Genomic DNA, 20,638 nt, shown 5'->3' on the forward strand with positions numbered 1-20,638 from the left:
CGTCCTGGCAGGGGAGCAAGTGGCTCACTCCCTGCATACCAAAACTCTCGGTGCTGGTGGGGTAATATGGGAGGTATATGAAGCCACAGTGATGGCTCCATGCCTCTGTCACCACTTCTTGCAGGAGAAGCGCAGAGCTGAAAGAGCAGAGCAACAGAGAATCCGGGCTGAGAAGGAGAAGGAGCGTCAGGCGAGGCTTGCGGTAAGTGTCTTTGTGTCTGTCTCTTTGTCTCAGCATCACACTGGAGGAGATCTGATGCTGAGATCTGCATCTCAGAGAAGAAATGACCACCCTCTTAAAGCAAGGGTGGGACATGGGAGTTGCCAGTTCCCCTCAACACCTTATCCGATCACGTTCCCTGAAGTGACTCTGGTTGCTGGAGGGGCTGTGGGTCTCCCCTCGAGTAATGTGCTTCTGTGTGCTGCACTCCACAGGAGGAAAAGGCACGCAGAGAGGAGGAAGATGCCAAGAGAAAGGCCGAGGATGATCTCAAGAAGAAGAAGGCTCTGTCCTCCATGGGTGCCACATACAGCAGCTATCTGGCAAAGGTAAAAAGCATGGATCAGATCAGTGGAAGAAATATGAAAGCGTTAAACCACCGTGTTGACAGGGGACTGTCTTTATTACAAGTCAAGAAAAAAGCTTGACTTTCCTTCTTCTGGATCCCTAGTGGCTTGTCTTACATTCTCCATCACTGAACTTACTTCATTCAGCCTGAATGCAGTCTGACATTAATTATGTTCTGAGAACAGGCTGACCAGAAGAGAGGGAAGAAGCAAACAGCTAGAGAGACGAAGAAGAAGGTCCTGGCGGAGAGGCGCAAGCCCTTGAACATCGATCACCTGAATGAAGACAAGCTGAGGTAACATGCCTAAACGCACTCACTGTAATGTAATCCACTGAAATTTGCTCTTACTGTCCTGGGGTTTTCTCTAGTGAAAGAACGAGGGAGAGGAGGGGGCCTTCCTTGAAATTCATCAAGGGACAACATTAAGTTCTGCCTTTCTTTGATCGGGAGAACAGAGGGAAATGGGACGGGGTATTATTGAAATGGCTTGGTAGCCATCTAGCCATGCTGTTGGTATAGCTCCATTAACCTCTCCTGCTAATTAAGAGAAGCCATCTACTGGACTAGGTACAAACTCTAAACCCAGCTCTAAGATAGCTGAACAAACCCTCAGACTGGGATCTGTATTACAACAGCATTCCCACAGTGAGTTAGAGCTGCTAAGGTACTGGTACAGATATCCACTGAGGCTGAAGGCTTGGGGGCCAAGTGATCTGGTGCAGAGCAGTCTTCAGATGACGGCCTGGACTCTACACCCTGGAGTTTACATGTGACTGAAGGACCAGGCTGGCTCACCTTGTCCCTGGATTGGATGAGATTACACAATGGCAGCTGCTCTGCTCATCTCTGGGGCATTCAGCCTTTATTCCTTCTCATCTAATTCCCCTGGACTCTTTCTTTCATTAAGAATTAGGGGGAAAAATAAATCTGTCAGAAATACATTAGTGCGTGGTACATGCAAGAGTGCAAGGCTAAAAGGTTCTCAGGTGAGAAGGTGAGAAACGTGCCCTTGACTAGCTTTCAGAGGTCAGTAGCTTTCAGAGGACAGAAGAGGTTTGCAGGATAACGTGTGAACTGCACTGAATAAAATGTAAAAAGTGACGTGAAAACTAGAAAATACAGGATGTGATGTGTTTCTCCTATTGCCTTCTCCCCATAAACACACAGGGACAAGGCTAAGGAACTGTGGGACTGGTTATACCAGCTGGAGACTGAAAAGTATGACTTTACAGAGCAGATCAAGAGGAAAAAATATGAGGTGAGTTAAAAAGCCATTTTTCTAGTGGCACTAGGTCCAAAACGTAAGAATCTCTGAGACTGTTCTGGCAAAAGCCATGCAATGGCAATACGATTTGGTTCTCAAGTGCACCTTTTGGAATATTTAAGCAGAAGGCACCTGGAACTACAGTTTCCCTAATGTACTTGGTCTGGATTTCACGTTTTAGGCTGAAATTGTATAGACCACTCTCAAGGCTTTCAGTCCTTCATAGAAAGCCAATCCTTATGGAAAATGAACCCACTCAAACACTTCTTGCTCATTCTTGTTTATCTATAGGTAACCGTGTTACAAAAAAAAAAATTAAAAAAAAAATCACACTCTCAATTTGTTCATCTCCATTGCAAAGTAATATTTTTAAACCCATCTTCGACTTCACACTTGAACGTTTTAAGTTTTATTCCTGTCCCAGACAGATTCCCTGTGGACTGAGCTCTCTGGAGTTACTGAAACCTGTCTCCAGACAGGAGCACCTGACTGCAGTGTCATAGGGTAACACAAAGTGGATGGCTTTCCTTCACAGTCACAGTCTGCAATCCTCTACACCAGGTTCCAGTGGCTGAGAAATCCTACTGGATCTCTCTCCATCTTACTCTCCGTTCAATTCCCAATCCCACAGACACATTGACAGGGAATGAGCAACACCAACGTAACTATCTCAATCTCTCTTAGATTTTAACAATGCGTTGCAGGCTGCAGGAGCTTTCCAAGTTGTAAGTACAATGAACTTGCCTGTGTAACAGCAGCAGCAAAGGCTACCAAATGCATGAGCCTGCCGCATGGTCGGAGGCCAGGTGCCAGAGAGAAACTGGCACTTGGCTCCAAGTGCAGAGGGAAAAGAGAAAATGAATCTTGTATGTCTCCCCTCACTTCCTTTTTCTCTCCCTTTCTGTTCTTTGAAAAGAGATGAAGTGATTTAGGAGAAGAGTCAGGGTCCAACAGGGATGCAGGTAAAGAAATGCAACCCACGCAGGCCACCACTGAAAATAATTCTCTGTCCAAATGTCCAGTTCCATTTGCATAGGAGAGCCACCCTGATGCACCTGAGACACATGCAGAAGCTTAGGGATGCACAAGTAGCATCTTGGGCTCCACAGAAAAGAATAGTATGGGGTGTGGAAGATTCTCCACCTTGTGGCCACGTGCTAACTCAGACCCAAAATACTGGAGAAGGCTAGTTTAAGGATAACATGAGGCACAGCAGGAATTAAGGCAGTGGCAGGGGAAACATACGTGCTGTGGCATGAGGCCTCTATACAGACAAAGAGATTGGTGGCTGATGAAGAGAATCAAGGACACAAAGTGCAAAGAATTGCAAAGTAGAAGGAAAATGCACAGCTGAGATGTGAGAAGAAAAATTGGAGAACAAAGGGAAGATGACAGCAGGAAAGGAAAGTGAGGGGAAAGGTAAGTGCAAGCAGCAAAGGGAATGAAGGAGACAAGCAAGGACACAAGGGAGAGACAAAGGAAGGAATTGGGACACGCAGGAATGGAGCTGTTCTTCAGCTCTAGTGTCTGCTGCTCTTTGGTGCTTCCTTGGAGAGTGTGTTATGGTCACTATGGCAAGGTTGTCAGTGAAGGTAAGTCTTAAGTCTCTGGGTCAAGCTGAAGACACAGCTGTTTCTCCTCCACACCTGGGAAAAATACTGAGTTGCAATAAACAATTTAAAACTGCTGCAGCAGATAAAACTTCCACAAGTAAGTACAAAAGCAACTGATCTGCTGATCTTTCCTTCCTTGTGTTGTCTTGTTCCTGCTAATGTTTCAGTCTCTTGTTTCTGTTTGCCATGGAAAGACATGAGATAGGAAATACCGACTGTTGGGCCAGCCTGGGTGTATGACTTTTTTTTCTCATTTCACATGTGGGGAATGTCAAATGCCACTTAAAATATTGAAATATTGGGTCATCAGTTCTTGGACATGCAGAGGCAGTGAAGAATTTTGAATTACACCAACAGCAGAAGCAAAGCATATGTTTTGGCAAGTGCATTTTCTCACCCAAGGAAAACTAGGTAGAACCTAGATAGAGCCTTCACTTGGATACAAACAAGAAGGTGAAGGGAAAAAGAACCCTAGTTCTTTGGGGCTTGTCTGCTATCTGCACTGGAAGTCCTGGGATTTCAGGAGGGAGTCCAGGGCTATGGGTCAGGATCGAGACGCTAAGTCAGGCCACAATATGCAGTGAAAGGTAGGTGTTTGCTTTTCCATGCTTCAGGTTGAAAGCTACAGTTTATCCATGGTAAGCCACATCTTTGCTTCATCTTGTCAGGAGCATAGTGGCTGGAAGTCACCACCAGAGCTTGAGAAGATGTTCAGAGCCCCCACTCCAACCTTTTCCTCTGTGGTTGCTGAAGCTCTCCTTGAATATTGCCATCTTCAGCCCCTTTAAAAGTCTTCCTCTCATATTAGATGAGTGGCTAGGAAGATGGTGACTGCTGCAAGCTCCTCACCTCCTGCTCTGACAGCCAACAAAGGCACTCTGGCAGAATGTGTGACCTGCATTCTTGAGGTCCCCATCCAAAGTCCACCGAAGCTCTTTAAGCTTAAACTTTTCCTAATGTGTAGTAGGGGAAAAGTAAGATGAGGTCAATGCATATGGGGAGATGAGGCCATCCAACAGCTTTCCAGCTGGCCAAGGTGAGAGTCATTTGAGTTCACTTGTCTGCAGTTTGACATGTGAGTTCACAGTAAATTAATTCATATGGATTGGGATTCTACTAATAAGGGTTATAAAATTCTAGCTCACTTTCCCTTGAAATGTGAAATTAGTTTGAAGATTTATTGCCAAGGAGCAACATTTTTCTCCTTCAAGCAAGGGTGAGCTTTTATTTCAAAGGAAGGATAAATTCCTATCACAGGCACCTGTTTCCAGCTCTACAGCAGGTAAAACTCTTCTCTCCGTGAGGGAACAAGGTTTCTTTATCTCTAAAAACCCTGGTCATGTATGTTGTTTTCAGATTGTCACCCTCAGGAACCGGATTGATCAGGCTCAGAAACAGTAAGTACCCATATCCCCTCCTAGCTCCTGGCTGGGGATATCTTCTCAGTGTTTAAAGTAGTCACTTCAGCCTCAACACCAACATTTTCTTGCTGCAATGAAATGAGGCTAAAGATAGAAGGGTAACTCCCATCCTGCCTCATGTTGAGAAAATGAAGGGGAAAATGAAGTGAACATAACAGCTAGTAAAGAAAAATTGTGTTTCTTCACACCATGTCTGCAAAATCTCCATCTGCTAATTGCTGGGGTTTTCAAACACCTGACTGAGGTGCTTTGAAAACACAAGGGGAGACAACCCTTGTTTATGAAGGGTAAACAAGTGGTTGCTGAGAATGGTGTGTAACAAGACTAACATCATGTTGTGAGTTCTTTTCACTCATCTCTCTTCTCCCACTTTCCTTCTCCATATGACTTCTATTTAATTAGTTTTTTTTCCGAGTCTTATATCTTTAACTATTCCACATCTTTGCAGTGAACTTGGGTGGTGTCATGGTTTGTATGGGTGTTGCTGCTCTTTTGAGGGGCACTGCCACACCACCCACAAAAAGCTGTACCATTAATGTGTATTTGTTCCCCCAAAAGACATGGCGCAGTCTTAGTGCAATAGGAGAACATTTGAAAAGGTTGCACTGGGAAGCCCGCAGCTCATGAGATTTCTGCGTATTTGCATTTCTATCCAAAACAGACTGTAGCATTCCAAAGCAACGTCTGCTGATGTGTTATACAAGGATCAAGTGATCCTTTTGCTTCACACTGTTATTAAGTCTCCTTAAGCACACTCTAAAGGTTAGGCATAACATCAAACATCACAGGCGTTTGTGGAGATAAAAAGACTCCGCCTTCGTTTGAGGAGCTATACAGTTCCTCTACTGGATTTTGAACTTGTGGGAAGTCTGCCAAAAAGGGACACTGAGGTGAATTTTAAATAAGCAGAAAACATTCGACCATCTCTAATGCAAAGGGTCAATTTTTCAAATAGATCAAGTCTAACTTGGTCAAAAGGTAAAGTATCCACTATGTGTACGTCTGTGTCACTGTGTTACATCCTCGCATAAACATGGCTAGTGCTCTTGAACAAATAGGGCAGCACTACAAAAACCTCCCCAGATGTGTCTTCGTCATCTTTCTCTGCCCTCTGGAGGAATCACTGGTTCCAAAGCAGGCCTCCCTGTTGATGGCAAGGCCCCAACATGTCATGCCTGTCCCCCCAACCCCATGCTCTTCTGTGTCAAAGACGTGCCCGCAGTTTGCATGCGCTTTTGTTCAAGAAGCAGCCTCTTCATCCTATGTGTGAGATGGAAGGGTTTGGTGGTGTGCTGTGCCAAGGTTTTACCTATGGGAGCCAGTTCAGAATCTAACCTGACTAACTTCACGCCTGGCCCCTCTCTGGCTCCAGGCGTGCCAGTTTCTCAGACAGAAGGTAAGTGGCTTGCATGCAGGATTGCCCTTCTGTGTGCAAGAAGATACTGTTTGGAGAGAGTTTGCTTTGCGTGGGGACTGTAGCTGGACTGCTCCCACACACGCTATAAGCAAGATGGGAATATTGATGTGAGGGGTGACCTAAAAAGTCCACACAGTTTTGGCGACTCTTGCTGTCATGACGCAAGGAAGTAGTCACTCTGGGTGTGCTAGAGCAAAGCAGTTCTTAGTTGTATATAAATTACTGTTCAGCGTTTTGTCTCCACATTCACTTTTCTGACTAGGGCATCCAGGGGACTTGACTAAAGCTCTCTGATGAGGAGGAAGTTTTCTCCAGAAACAGATCTAAATCCTAAAATCCAGATCAGAGCAAATTTGAATTCAGGAAACATCAAATCTGTGCTTGGATAGGCTTGTCACTTAGTTTTGAGATCACACAGACCTGTCTCCTGTTAATGCAGGAATTTGGAAGGGTCTACCTTTCAGGAATGCACATCCTAGCCTTTCGCTAAGAGCCTGAGGTGGAACCTCTTTCTACAACATCTGCAGTGTTTTTCTCAGGATGTGCTCTATAATGGGTATGCCCAACATGTGAAAAGTAAAAGCTTGATGCTAAGATGAGAGTCAGAAATGAGTAGTGGTCACAGTGGACCAATTCTTTCACACTGACATGTTTTTCTTTCATTTTGTATTGTAGCAGCAAGAAGGCAGGAGCCAAGGGGAAAGTCGGTGGGCGCTGGAAGTAAAGAACCAGGCAGGATGGCCCCTAGCGACATGCCGAAACGCTGCTGGTCTCCTCTTTCTTCCTTCACAAACCACTTGTGTTCCCGTGCCTCAGCGATAACAAAAATTGCAACATCAGCCTGGGTTGGCTATTGCTGCTGCTTTTCTTCCTTTTCTTCCTGGAGGGGTCTGGTGGCTTCCTCAGCCAAAAGGAAGCAGGTTCCCTGCGGAACTGAGGTGACTCCTTGCTGGCATCTTCAATTCCTGCTGAGCATGTCCTTTACCCTCCTGATACCAGCCCTATGCTGTCCTGTAGATTGCTGTGTACAAATCTCTGGATTTTGTAAATAAAGCGCAACCAGTACCTACTTCAATGACAGCTTTCTGGAATGGTGTTTTGAAAATTTTTTTTTAAATGGCATTTGGGAGTTGGACCTTAGCTATCCTTATTTAATATTTAATGCAGCCCTACAAGTGGAAATGAGGTTTGGCATCATTAACAAAAAACAGGACTGGAGGCCAGTTTTACAGGCCCCATACAGGCAAATAAGGAAAGCCAACTCTGTTCTGGGGGATCTCATAATCTGTGGGACAGTCTGGACGCCAAAAGTACTTGAAACAAACTTAGAAGATCGAGTGATGAATGGAATCAAAGAATTGGGTATAAAGGAATGAATTCACAGGTGGCATAGTTTTCAGTATGCAACATTTCTTAAAAGCAGATGTCACAGCACAACACAAAGCACCGTTAATTCAAATATTACACTAAAATGTTTATTGAAACACTTAACCTACATATAGTATTAAAATCCAATGCGAAGCCTGAATTACTCTGTTATTTCTATGTAGATGTCAAACGGGGCCAGGGACACAAAATGGCTGCCACCAAACTCAGGCTGTGAGCTGTTGGTTGCATGAGGCCTGCTGTTCACTTTGCTGACCTTAGAAGCCCCTGGTTGGAAAGAAGCCTACTGGAGGCTTCCCACCAGGCTTCCTACCAAACTTCTGGCCTTTCCTGGTGCCAGCTTACACACTCTGGTTCACCAGTCAATGAGGAAAAGAGAATCATGGTGGCGTCCCACCCCACAACATGAAGTCAAGATGGCAGGACAGGCAGTCAGGTGCTCAGAGATGGCTTCCACAGCTCTTGCAGAGCTGCCCCTGACACCTCCTGTCCCTCCCACCCCTGGCTTGTCGCTGTCCCACACTTTGGGGCTGCGTTTCCCTAACTCCCTCAACGACGCCATTTCGCAGCCACGATTCCCCACCCCTGCCCAGTGCCTAGCGCACCCCAAGCACCACATCCCCTCTGTGGCGACGGCCAGACCTCGCTGCCCCCTCCAGGGGCCAATGAGGTGGAGACCACCACCCCCCAAAAAAAAACACACAAAAACCACCCTCGTCACCCCTCCGCTCCAGCAGAGGGCGAGAGCGGGAGCCCCTCCATGGCGGCGGCGCTTCCGGACCGGGCTGCGGCCATGGCGGTGGGCGGCAGGCGGGCTGTGTGAGCAGGGATGGGCGTCCGGGAAGGGACGGGGTCGGGGTCGGTGGTCGTCGGGCCGCCGATCGGTGGTTTACGGGCGTCCTCTCCCCGCAGGTACCCGCTGTTCCAGTTGGGCGGCCCCCAGCTGCGGATCTTCCGCCCCAACTTCTTCATGCTGGCGGTGCGGCCCGGCGTGCCACAGCCCGAGGACACGGTGCAGTTCCGCGTCTCCATGGAGTGAGTGCACGGGGAGGGCGGCCGGAGCCTGGCCGCGGGGTGCCCAGGGGTCCCCGTCGCTTCTGGAGCATCCCCCTGTGCTCAAAGGCCCTCCCCGTGGCTGAAGGAAGGGTATTGTTCACCAGGGAGAGCTTTCAGGGCGCTGGTTTAAGTAGGAGCTGTGCTTGGCTCCTCTCGGGGTGCTGTGAGGCTCTGCCTGCCCCGAGGTGGGGTTAGGAAGAAGGGAGAGGTGGTGGAGGTGGCCAGGAGGAAAAGAGGTGGTGTCCAGGTGCTAGTTTTGCAGGACTCCCTCGTCCTGTCTGCTCTGCTTTTACACATAAAGGCCCACATGCCTGCAGCAGGTCCCAAAAACATTAGAAATTAGATTCAGAAGCTTAGAAAGGATTCTCAGCATGGGCAGTCAGAAAGCCGACCCTGGCTCTCTGAGTACAGTAGATACCTCATGTTTTGACTGCTGAGGTGCCAGAGAATAAAATGTTTAACATTATTTCAATTTATGGGCTATGAATTGCTGTAACAGCATATGATCTATGTTGGGTTTATACATTTGTGCGGTGAAGCTACCTTGTTTGAAAGGGGAAGACGTATCTATTCCAGACTATCAACCTGCCTGTAAATACTGTGGCTCTGTTCTGAACTTAGTTAAATATTTCTACTTTTCCTTCTTTCTTTCCCTGAAATGTTTTCTTGTTGCGTAGAATGACAAAAGTGGATATCAAGAATTACCTTGAAAAAATATATAATGTGCCAGTAGCTGCTGTGAGGACCAGAATACAGTATGGTAAGTGCAGTTGAGTAATTCAAAGGGATAAATGCAGTTTATCTTTTCAGCCAGAAGAGGCTTTTCATGTCAAAAGGTCCGGTAGCTTTCTACAAACTTTAGTTCCAGGTTTGTTGCTGGTGGCAACTTCAGCTCAGTTCTTTTTATTATTGTTCCTTAAAACAAGTATGTACCACTTTGTATGTACTGCTTCATATTTGAATACTTTCATTAGATTACAACATAAGTTTATTTTTAAAAATAAAAAAATGAATTAAAAAAGTCTTAAAATCTTGACCCGTATCTAACCCATGCCAAATGCTTTGGTAGCTGGTACCATTTCTCCTTGAAGACCGGTGGATGCCTCTCTTCAAAAGGAACTACTTCATGTATTTTAATAAAATTAGTAATAAAACTTATTTTTTAAGTTTATGAACTAATAAGAGTTGAGATTACCTAGCATGCACAGAGAGGAGGTGTTATGGTCTAACTGAAGTCAAAATTTGTAGAGAGAACAAATTATTTAATTAGACAAGTACAAAATATCAGAAACACATCTTGACAAACTTTCAGTTTTTCATAACCTGTAGTTACTACGTTTCTGCTACAGACTCGTATGCTTCCACTTACTGTGTTTCTTCCTTGCACTACCCTTGCGCAAAAAACCTCACACCACCACCAAAAGAATCATTAAAAAATCATTCTTAATTGAAGTTATGTTGAACCCAGACTTGGAACAGAGGGACCCATCTCTGATTGAACTAGGCTAGAATTCTACAAAGTCACATTTACGTGTGAATGCCTCCCTTCCCAGAGTTTCTCTGACTGTATTTTGGATGTAGTGCAAAGTCAGGAATATATTTTTACATTATGTACGTTTTTGATCACCAGGCAGTGCATTAATCAAATGGAGAGTGACTTGTTTGTTGGGACATCTTTGGTTGGATTCCTCTTTTTCGTGTACTGATTCTAGCAAAGGAATCGATTGATGTGTTTATAATGGTAAGAGTAGTGACAAATTTGAAAGGGCATAGGGAAAAAGAGCTGTCATAGTGAAAAATGGAGAATGAAAGAAAAAACTTCAAGAGAAGGTTGTAAAAGTCAGAGCATATAAAAGAAGAGAAAGAAAACATCATCTGCAATGTGTCTATGTAAAAATAAAATTAAATGAAATCCTAAGAGCAAACACGTTATTTCATACAGCACTGAAAAATAATTGCTTTTGTCCTTAAAACTGTCCAGTCCCTCAGTACTTAAGGAAGTGGTGGTAGAATATGTATAGTCAGGGAATAAAAGAGGAAAGGGGCTTAGAACGTCTTATAATTCAAGAGTTTTAATGTTTGCCTAACATGCAAGGAGTAAATTGAACTTCCACTCAGTTGTGCCCAGCATACTTGCAGGAAGTGAAGGTGCTTTGATTTTTTTGGGGTGTAGAGTGTAATTTTCTGATATATAAAGCGTAGAGCCTGCTCATTAGCTGAGCAGTAAAAATTGACAAGTTTGAAGCTGCTTAGTGGTCATTCCCTCCTTGTCTTTCTGAAGCAGTTAATGTTGGCAGGACAGTTTATTTCTCCTGCCCCCCTACTCAGAAGTCTTGCCTCCTTGCTTCTTTGCAAAATTTGTGTTGTGACCTTGAAGGCACAACAGCTGTCAGCAGCCTGCGTCTGGTGATGCCTCCTCTCCTTACATGTAAGCAGTTTACCAACTTCAGTACATTTTAGTAATTTTGGTACTGCTGTGTGGTATCTATGTTTGTACTGAAGAAGTAATCATCTTAACAATAAATCAAAACTGGTGAGCCCCCCCCCCCCCCTCCCCCCCTTCAGCTTGGCCTTGCTTTGGGGTACTTGGAAGTCCTGTGAAGTTAAAAATTGGACTGTTCATTTCTGCAGGTGCGAACAACAAGAAGAACCACAAGAATCAGAGGGTGAAGAAGCCAGATTACAAGGTTGCCTATGTACAGCTGGTGAGTTAATACGGATGCTTGCAGGGAAAGAAGGGGCTGTTTGTCAGCCAAGGTACAAGTAATGCTTGGTGAACTGTCCAATTAGCTGACTGTATCTTCCACTCCTCTAATGAAGGCATTTTCTTTAATACGTTCCAGAACATATAAAGGAAATCACTAATTTAAATGACTTAGTTTGAAAAACAAATTTAAGCAAATTGTTAGTTTTCTAGTACCATTTGTGTCTGAGGCCTGTATGTAAGTTAGGGCCTCATGTCATATGGTGCTGCTTTGTCAGCGAATTTCATGCTGACCCTGTACTGTCTGTGCTGGAAGGTTCACGGCTTGTGTGGTTGATTGCTGAAATGTCCAGTAAGTGAAAGAATATATTGTAAGGGTGGGGAACTTCTTATTAAAGCTCTTTGGATCTCCAAGAAGACTTAAGGCGTATTCCCTGGAGAGCTTTTAGTCATGTCTAACAAGTGTGCTTTGTGGCTAAACTGGGTTCTGAAATGTATATTGGTTGCCCAGTGGAAAAGGTGCTTCATGTTCTTACAAGTTTCTTTCATAACAGGAGCACATTATAGTTCGGTCTTCTCTTGGGCTTACCTGTCTACAAGTAAGAAAGAAATACCACCAGTGATAGAAAAGCCCTTCAGGTACCAAAATGACTTTAAAGGAATGCTATTTATGGTTGTAAAACCAAAAGTTCAAAATTGCTGTTGGCAACACAAGCTCAATGTTACTCTGTCCCGGGACAAGGAGTCAGTGTGAGGGAACATTGCATGATCTTATAGTATAAAGATTGCGTAAGAATTTGTAAGGACTTGGGGTCAAATTAAAGATGCGTAGACAATGGGAAATCTGATTTATTTTTTTTTAATTTTCGATTTTAAATGAGCTTAGAAAAATTTTCTTTAAGCCCTTTCTAGGGAAGGGAGTGGAAAGAAAAGTGAGGACTCTGTTTTTGTAGACAGCCCTTATCTTTAAAAGAACGATATAAAATACAGTGTTAATAAGAAATAACAGTTTTATATTTAGATGAGGACTAAGCTTGATTCAGTGTGCTGAAGTTAAAGAAAACGTCATCTTCACAAGGATTTACATTATGATAGCAAAAAATTGTATGCCTTTTTCAAGGAATAGGCACTGTTTCGGTAGACAGATTCTCCTTGGTGGAGGGAATGCTATTGCCTGTGCAGTGTTTTTGTCTGCGAAAGTTCAGGTATGACTGACTTATTAAGAACACAGCTGAAGAATTGAATGTCAGGAGTGATTTTGTATTGTACAAGTTGCTTTCTCTGGGTGTTGTTCCTTAGTAGGTAATTGCAGGCACTTTACAATGCCATAGCCTCTTGCTGGTGATGGCTTTGCTTTTGGAGACTTTTTTCCCAAGATAGAAGCAGACATGCATCTCTAGTGAACCTCGGTCAGTTCTCAACTTCTATTTTACTACGTTTAATGCAGTCTTGTTTCTGTGTCTGCTGAGTTGCGAAGGGAAGCAGTCTGCAACCCACGGAGAAATTCAGTGGTATTCTATGGAGGAAGCCACTCATTTAAGGCAGTGCCTTTGAATGTTTATTTCAAATCGAACTTCTGAACCTAGAATAGTTGCCATCACCTTGTGGGTAACTGCAGTGGAATGGAAAATGCACAAAGCCCTGTGGTACTGTGGCTGTGGAGTGTTTCTGGTACCTGAGAGAGCAGGTGTCTCTTACTGTGTTGTCCTATCCAGTGATATCATCCTCAATTTCTAAAGAATGCCACGTTTTCATCTCTCCCATGAATGGGGTCAGGGGACTGCATTTTAGTTTTCGTTGTACAGCATCCCAAGTGAGGGAATTCTGACCATTTATCTAGATTTCGTCAGTGAAACTTGGTGTGCCTGTTTTCCTTTCACCTCATCCTGTGCCTCTTTGCTCTCTGTTCTCTTACTGTTGCTGTCTGTGAGCTCTAACATTTAGGTTTGTCTTTTTTTTTTCCTCTTTTGTTCTTTGCTTTTCATCACTGGTTCTGTTGTCTCAGACAATGAGCTCCCAGTTCTGTGTTCACACCAGCTTTAAACAGTGGGTGAGGCCAGAAACCCAGTGTCATTTCTGAAACTGAAGGTTTTCCCTTCATTCATGGTGTGATTCAGGCCAAAACAGGCCCCATGTAGTCCATTGTTAATATCTGCCTAATTTAGGAAAGTTTGGTAACCACTGTAAAAACCATTTTTCATTAGAATTATTTTGCATCTGCCGTGAGTCAGAGTAGCAGGGCTTTCCCACCATTTTTACCAGCTGTGTTTTCCCTCATTAATCCAGTTTCAAGTTAAAACTGCTTATGGCTGGAAAAATAAGTGTGTGTTTTTGGAAGGTCTTGGGTTGATCTTTCTCTTGCCCACTAGGTGGAAGTATTGCTCTTCCCAGTGCGACTTGGAAGCAGTCCTGGTGTGGTTTACCTGAATGAAATTGAGTGTATTTCTTATGACTAGTTATGCTGGCCTCCTTCATAAAACATCATCTTATGTGTCCCAGCACAACATACATATCCATAACTTAACGCAAGTGTCTCAAAGGTGGAAGGTACGTGAAGTCATAGCCAATACACCCTTAGGTGTCAGTGCCTCAGCTGCTCCATATGTAAGAATTGTTGTCCTTTCTTTTCCAAATACTATTTCTTGGAGATTCAGAGCTGTTTACTTTATTCTCAGGCTGTAACTGGACAAATACATGACCAGTCCAAGCATAATATTTTCACACTAAAAAAATACCTCAAATCATAGAAGGCTGTGGATCAACAATATCTTACCATTCCAGAGTCTGCCTGCCTTTTTTCCCCTTCTGGAATGTGGTGAGAAAGGTTTAAGTTTGAGGCTTATCAAATGCTACTTTTTAATGCTATTTGATTTTTTAATTAAAAGCAAAAGTATGTATCTTTTCCAAGTAACTAAAATGAAAGTAATAAAGCAGCTTTTCTCTTTACTCGGATAGAATTGTAATTATCCTAATATTACTAAAAAAAAAAAAAAAGCCAGTGGGAAACTTTACAGTTGCATCAACATCAGGGAAATTAAAAAAAACAACAACATCCCCTCCTCCTCCTTCACTGTTCTCACTCTTTAGCTCAACAGGTGTTAGCACCCGTGGGAGCCCAACTGTAGACAAGCCTCTGGAATCCAGACCTATTTTTAATTAAACCTGTTTTGAGAAATCTAATGGAGATGGCTGTAAAAAGGAGTCTGACCTTGTCAACATTAGGACTAACACCTATTTAGCTGCATGAATGATGGCACCGCTGGGAACATTTTTGCAAATGTTTTCTCCTCAAACCCTGCTTAGCGTGTCCTGTATGTTCATATTAATTAACCCATTTGCACATCAGATGTGACAGCAGTTTTCGTTTGACATGTAATGAATTCAGAGGAAACTTGGATGCCCTGTGTGCTGTGTCATTCCTGTGTGGGTTTTGCAGTTGCTTTCTGTGCTGTTCTGTCATACGTTTTAACATCAGATGTTACCAAGTGCAATAGGAGGAGAATTGTTGAAATGCACTGGATTATTAAACTTAGCTGCATTTGCTGCTACTGCTGGACTGAATCCCGTGCTGTTGGGAGTCCAACATTTTTTTAGTTAACTATACTATAAACATCACTTTTCTCCTAATTCTGAAGGACAGTAGTAAGTGCTTCAATTATCTAAATAATCAGAAGACCTCACAGTTGTTTACATGATCAGTGTTTGCTGCGTCATTCCTACACAATAATATCTGTGCTGACCTTCCATTCCTAAACTTTTCAGAGGACGCAAAGGTCAGAAAGTACAAGTGAGTTTGTGCTGGATAATCCTCCTAGAAGTTTTCTGACATGAGGCTCAGCAGTGGAAAGGCTAACACTTGACTTCATAGGCCTAATTGTGGTCACTTAACCTCCCATTAAAATGAATGGAGGCAATTTGTACCACTTCATGTTGTAACTCCTTCTGCAAACTCAAAGAAACAAGGTGTGTTTTCAACCTTTATAACCAAAAAGATTTGACATCTAAGATGAAAATATATGTTTGGTGCTTAGGTCTCTTGTTATCTTGAAGGATTTTAGTATTTAATAAAGGAATCCTCATAAGACCATGTATATAAATCAGCTTTACATTTGGGTAAGGCTGAAACGAGGATTAGATTTGTGCAGGAGTAGAAGTTTAATGGCTCCCATTTCTGTAATCTAAACACTGGACCACACATCTTATACATAACCTTAGAATTTGTAGAAAGAGGGGAGGTCTCTGGGAAGGCCCTAAATTTAGAATACCAACATGTAAAATCATCACAATGACTTTATTTTTAGGTGCTTTAATAATGCTTCTATGACTTCATTGCTCCATTTATTTATTTATCTTTCTTTGTCTAACATTATAAAAGCTCATTTAGATATTAGAGGATATGGAGGTAGAGCTTATCCTGACAAACTCCAGAGGTATCACCTCGTGTTGCGGTACTGCCAGTAAGACAACTTTTTCACCATCCAATTCCAAGACAGACTAAATTATCTGAGCAAAATAGCCTTTTTTTTTTTTTTTGCCAGCATCTGTCTTTTTTTACGGTGCTTTCTTTTAGCACAACTGTCAGATAGGAGGCTGTTCTCATCTTCTCCACTTTTCTCTGTGCTTCTGACTAAGGTAACTGTGCTGGCAGAAGTTCTAAACAAAGACCAAATCCTAGTTTTTTTAGAGGCCATTTCAGCTTATGAATTTCGATAAATCAGCGATGAAAGGGGAGACTGGTTAAACGGCTTGCAAAAGGTAAAACACTGAATAAATGTAAGGTTTAGGAATAAGAATGCAAAATTTTGCTTCCTAGTTGAATATGCTAGTAGTTCATGCTCTAGCAGTTTGGAAACCAGGTAAAACACACTGATGAACAAAGTAGAAATTCAGTTGTTTGCTTTATTTTGGTTAGGATTTCATTTGAAGGAGGCATTTATCTTAGCTGGCAGATGGTTGCTGTAGAGAAGGGAAAACTTTTACAAAGGAAAAAAGTCTACTTTAAGCAGGACTGCATAAGGGAGTGATGATCCCTCTATTCCTTTGGTAGGCATTGTTTTAAGAAGGTGGCATAGGAGCTAAAACACTGGTAGCCTCTGGCATCATGTTGAAGATGCACCGAATGTAAATATGCCTGGATAGACTCTCAGCCTTTTATGTAAGTCGATGCCTTTTGGTATTTCTGAAATTTTGAAATACCCAAGATGAAAACTAGCTACTGAGCATGCACAACAGCTATTTTTCATACAGCTTTCATCACTCCAGAGTCTTACAGTGCAGTGTTACTGCATAGTATTGTTACTTAAGATTTATCAACCTTCAGTTCTCAGGGTGTAATGTCTTGGCTGTTTCGAATCGTGTCTGGCTGCCAGCCAAAATCAGAATTTCTTCACAAAACAAGAGCTGGAAAAAGCCAACTTGTCTGTGCTGATTTTGATTTATTAAAAGACTCCAGATACAGATTGACATTTTCAGCTCAATATTTGACTTTCACCAGCCTTGAAATGGGAACTGTGAGCACTTTGATAAACAGCTGAAAGGTTTGCCTGGTTTCACTACAGTTTCTATGCATATCCTTTTAATTTTTTTCCTCTTTTAAAAATAATAACTGTTTTGCAATGCTTAGTGAATTAACCATGAACGTTGTTAGTATGCTTTAGGGACAGCTTTCCTTCACTCTCCAGTAAGAGAAGTGCTTTGGTGCTGGAAGCATACCAGAATGGAAGTGCTGCATAACAAGAACAGCCCCTTACTACACTGTTACCAATATAAATAGTTCTCAAATTTTCAGCGTAGGTGGTATGCCTACCATGTTAGCCTGAATTGTTTTCCAACTTGTTTAACTAAAATGGCTTCCTCTCCAGGATGGATGAGTCCTTAGAATCAGCCTCCTCTGTCCTATGGGTCCCACAGGGCGGAGCGACCTGCCTGCAGTGCAGTTAAAATGCAGTAATTTTTTGTAATGTAAACAAATTATTTTCCAAATGCTTCAGCGTGCCAAACTCTTGGGCAGCCCTTTGCCTCAAGGGTGCTTGCTGCTGATCCTACTACAGGAAGAGCATCAGTAGGCTACGGTGTTGGGATTGTTCAAGGCCATTGATAAGGCCTGTTGCTGTGCCTCAAAATGGAGCTATGCTTCAGTTGTCATAGGACAGCTATTATAAGCATACCTGGTGGTAATTTAAAGGTACAAAAGAGTTGAAACCCCCGAGTGTATGGTGTGGAAAGGAAAACCATGATTTGTTCCACTTGATCTTATCCAAACTAGAATCTAGGAAAGCGCAATGTACACAGCAGCTCCCTTGTTGTTTTTGTAGTATGGTCAGGCTCTTAGGAAACCCCCAAGAAGTATGCACTACAAAAACAACCGGAGCATTGCTGGGTATGAGTTGATATTTCCTAGATTCTAGTCTGGATAAGCTCAACTGGGATAAGTCATGGTTTTTCTTTCCAAAGTGTATGCTTGAGGTTTAAATTCTTTCACACCTGTAAATGACCCTGTTGAGTGTATATGGCTAAATGGAACATAGCACACATTCAGCTGGGTTAGGGACGTGGTGGCAGGGTTTTTTTTCTTTATTTAATTATGTCACATTTCTTATCTCAAAATGCAGTATAGGTAGCCGTGTTGTAGAAGGCTTATTTTATCTCTTTTGCAGAACCATTTTGTAACTGGGCCTCTGGTTCAGTTATTTTTATTGCACAAATAGAAAGAGTGGCTGACCTGAAAAAACTGTTTTAATCTGAAGCAATTACATGCTTTTGTTGAGATTTCTATATGTAGTATTCTGCCAGAAAAGTTAATGTATGATAAGATTTGTAACTATTCTGGAGAATAATTTTAAGAGTTATGAGCTATCAGTTATGAGTTTTATTATGCAGAGTCCCATATGGAATGCAAAGGAATGGAAGGGGCTGATACTGTTGAGTGTAATGAAGTTGTGCTTAGTGCAAACACCACTAAAAAGTAAGTAGATAATGTTAATGGGATAGAACATTTCCACAGAATAATGGTTTCCTGCTGTTAGATAAAAACCAGAGACCAAGCAAATGTTTATTTTCCAAGTGGGAGACATAGATCTGATGATGATGTTATACTAAAATGACTTGTCTGTTAGGCAGAATGACTGATGCAGATGTAATCACTTTAATCTCATCAGTGATGTATTAGACAGATTGTTCCCACTAATTATTTTACACTGCAGACTTTATTTCTGTTGATAAGAGACCTCTGATATCTGTTACTATGTATTCCCACATTACACCCCATAATAACAGCTGCTAGGTATGTTCTTTCTGATCCTTAGACAAGATTTAAACAGCTATAGCTGCGATTCATATCCTAAGTATTAACATAATGAATGCGTGCCCTGCCTGCATTTTCTCCGATGCTGTGACTTTAACAAAATCACTTACTTTGCTCATCTTGCTTTTACGGTGTGGCTCCTACAACATCTCTGAGGTGGTTCAGCATCTTGAAGAGGTGTCCATCTCCTGACCATTCGTTCTGTAAAGAAAGATGCCAGTGTCTTAATTTGCACACAGAAGAGAAGAGGCTGAAAGTTAGCTTGTGGAGGAGGGTTATATGTGTATCTTGGGGAGAGCAGTGGAAAGAGATCTTGGGAGTTAAGAGGCATCATTTTGACCATTTGTTTTCTCTTTAGGGCAAAGGACAAACCTTTCAGTTTCCCAACCTGTTTCCAGAGAAAGAACAAGATGAAGAAGCTCGCTCTTTTGATGACTTCAGGAAGAAATATCTAGAGAAAGAGCAGCAGATCCAGAAGGGTGACCCCAGACGAGGTGGAGTTCCCGATTGGTTCGGACTTTGATGCAACAAGCCAGCTGCCTTTCTGTAGCCTTAGAGGAATTTTGGTCAGCAGAACTTGAACTCTTCTCTTCTTGTAATGACCAAGGGTTTATTCTTGAGCAGCCCTTGCTAGAGTGTCTATTTTCCTGGCTATTTATGCACGACTACAACAAAATGGCCCTAAAGAAATAAAAAGGTAAAATAAATCTGACTACATCAGATCTTCCCTGTGAACTTGTGGACTATTTCTGAAATGTGGAATTGCTTCTTGTTTCTGAATGAGAGTGTCACTGTGCTTACCTTGTTCCTGCTTCTACAGGTCATTTGAGTGGAAGTAAGAGGCATTTCGTTTCTCAGCTTAAGTGTGGTTGGCATTGAATGTTACGTAAAAACATCAGGATAAGACAGCTAGAGGTGGACAAGAACTTGTAGGTTATTAGACTGTAGGCTCAGGATGTAGGGTTCCCTTATTATCAGTTATGGTGTCTTTTACTGTCCTGTGCATTGCCTTCCTTCCAAAGTGACCCCCTTTCCTGAGGATGTGTATGTAGCCTGACTTTACTCCTTTGTTAATGGCCATGTGGCATTTTGGGGCAGGTTTTATTGGATAGGCTTGTGGCTGGGCATGTGTGTGATCCCCAGAAGCTTCAGGGAATGGACAGACATAGTGCAGTCTCTGCTGGCTGTTGTGGAATGCAGGTAGTTGCCTTTTGTGACTGCTCTGCCCCAGGAACGTTTCAGGGCACAGTTGTGCTAGTATTCCTTCCCCTGCCCACAGCTACCTTGCAGTGCTGGCAAGAGTCCTGTGTAGACACAGTTGTATTGGCATAAAAATGCTTCTGCAAGTGTAGACTGTTTTGTGCTCCGGACTAGTAAAAAGACTCTTTTTACTTCTGGTGCAACTCCCTTTACTTCCAAGTTGCTGATGCCAGGGCAGTGGTAGAACTTTTCTAGGCCTTCAGGGCTGCCACGTTTAGGTTTTTTGTTTCTTGGCTCTGCAGCTGTTTTTCCTTGCTTTGATGAGGATATTTCCTCTTTGCCTTTGTCAAGGAACGTGCTTTGCCAGTGTGTCAGAAACAGTGGGGGGGGTGGGGGGGGAAGGAGGGCTAGGGAGGACTTTGCTGTGGATAGAAGGAAGGGTGCGTTTCTGCAGGCCATTGGCCACAGTGCCAGTATGTGCAGGGTTAAACACACAGCTGAAGTTTCCCTTGCTTCTGAATGCTGCCACTCAATTGGCAGGGTAGTGAATGAGCCCTAGCCTTGCCTTGAATGCTTCTACCGGGTGCTCTCCATTATTGTTCTGTGTCTGAACTTCTTGTTTGGACAGCTAGCAAGATGTTTACAAGGAAACAGCTGTTCCCCAGAGAGGCAATCCAAGTAGGATTTTACGCACCCCCTTCTGTT

At 42.9% G+C, this 20,638-nt stretch overlaps 2 protein-coding genes across 14 annotated transcripts in view; both read left to right on the top strand.

Moving 5' to 3' along the window:
* The window catches only part of TNNT3 (troponin T3, fast skeletal type), a 30,665-nt gene extending 23,306 nt beyond the window's left edge, over window positions 1-7,359 (top strand). For all 13 annotated transcript variants that reach the window (XM_040559585.1, XM_040559588.1, XM_040559587.1 and 10 more), the window contains 6 exons: window positions 125-202; window positions 436-549; window positions 754-863; window positions 1,737-1,827; window positions 4,803-4,843; window positions 6,960-7,359. In XM_040559585.1, coding sequence (XP_040415519.1) covers window positions 125-202; window positions 436-549; window positions 754-863; window positions 1,737-1,827; window positions 4,803-4,843; window positions 6,960-7,008 — 483 coding nt within the window. In that variant the 3' untranslated portion in view covers window positions 7,009-7,359. The remainder of the gene's footprint in view (window positions 1-124; window positions 203-435; window positions 550-753; window positions 864-1,736; window positions 1,828-4,802; window positions 4,844-6,959) is intronic.
* A 977-nt stretch (window positions 7,360-8,336) lies between these two features.
* Window positions 8,337-19,436, top strand: MRPL23 (mitochondrial ribosomal protein L23). The gene is made up of 5 exons (XM_040559599.1): window positions 8,337-8,489; window positions 8,583-8,705; window positions 9,404-9,486; window positions 11,358-11,431; window positions 19,092-19,436. Exons 1-5 carry the CDS (start codon window positions 8,431-8,433, stop codon window positions 19,254-19,256), a joined length of 504 nt encoding a protein of 167 aa, XP_040415533.1. The 5' UTR covers window positions 8,337-8,430; the 3' UTR covers window positions 19,257-19,436.
* The last annotated feature ends 1,202 nt before the right edge of the window (window positions 19,437-20,638 follow it).

This window comes from Cygnus olor, chromosome 5 (genome assembly GCF_009769625.2).
Source record: "Cygnus olor isolate bCygOlo1 chromosome 5, bCygOlo1.pri.v2, whole genome shotgun sequence".
Classification (NCBI taxonomy): Eukaryota; Metazoa; Chordata; class Aves; order Anseriformes; family Anatidae; genus Cygnus; species Cygnus olor.

Bases quoted from the DNA above. Each gene is read 5' to 3' on its own strand.
- MRPL23 (XM_040559599.1), top strand. From the start codon at position 8,431: ATGGCGGCGGCGCTTCCGGACCGGGCTGCGGCCATGGCGGTGGGCGGC. The intron at 8,490-8,582 runs GTGAGCAGGGAT...CTCTCCCCGCAG, and splicing joins GTGGGCGGCAGGCGGGCTGT to GTACCCGCTGTTCCAGTTGG. The intron at 9,487-11,357 runs GTAAGTGCAGTT...TCATTTCTGCAG, and splicing joins GAGGACCAGAATACAGTATG to GTGCGAACAACAAGAAGAAC.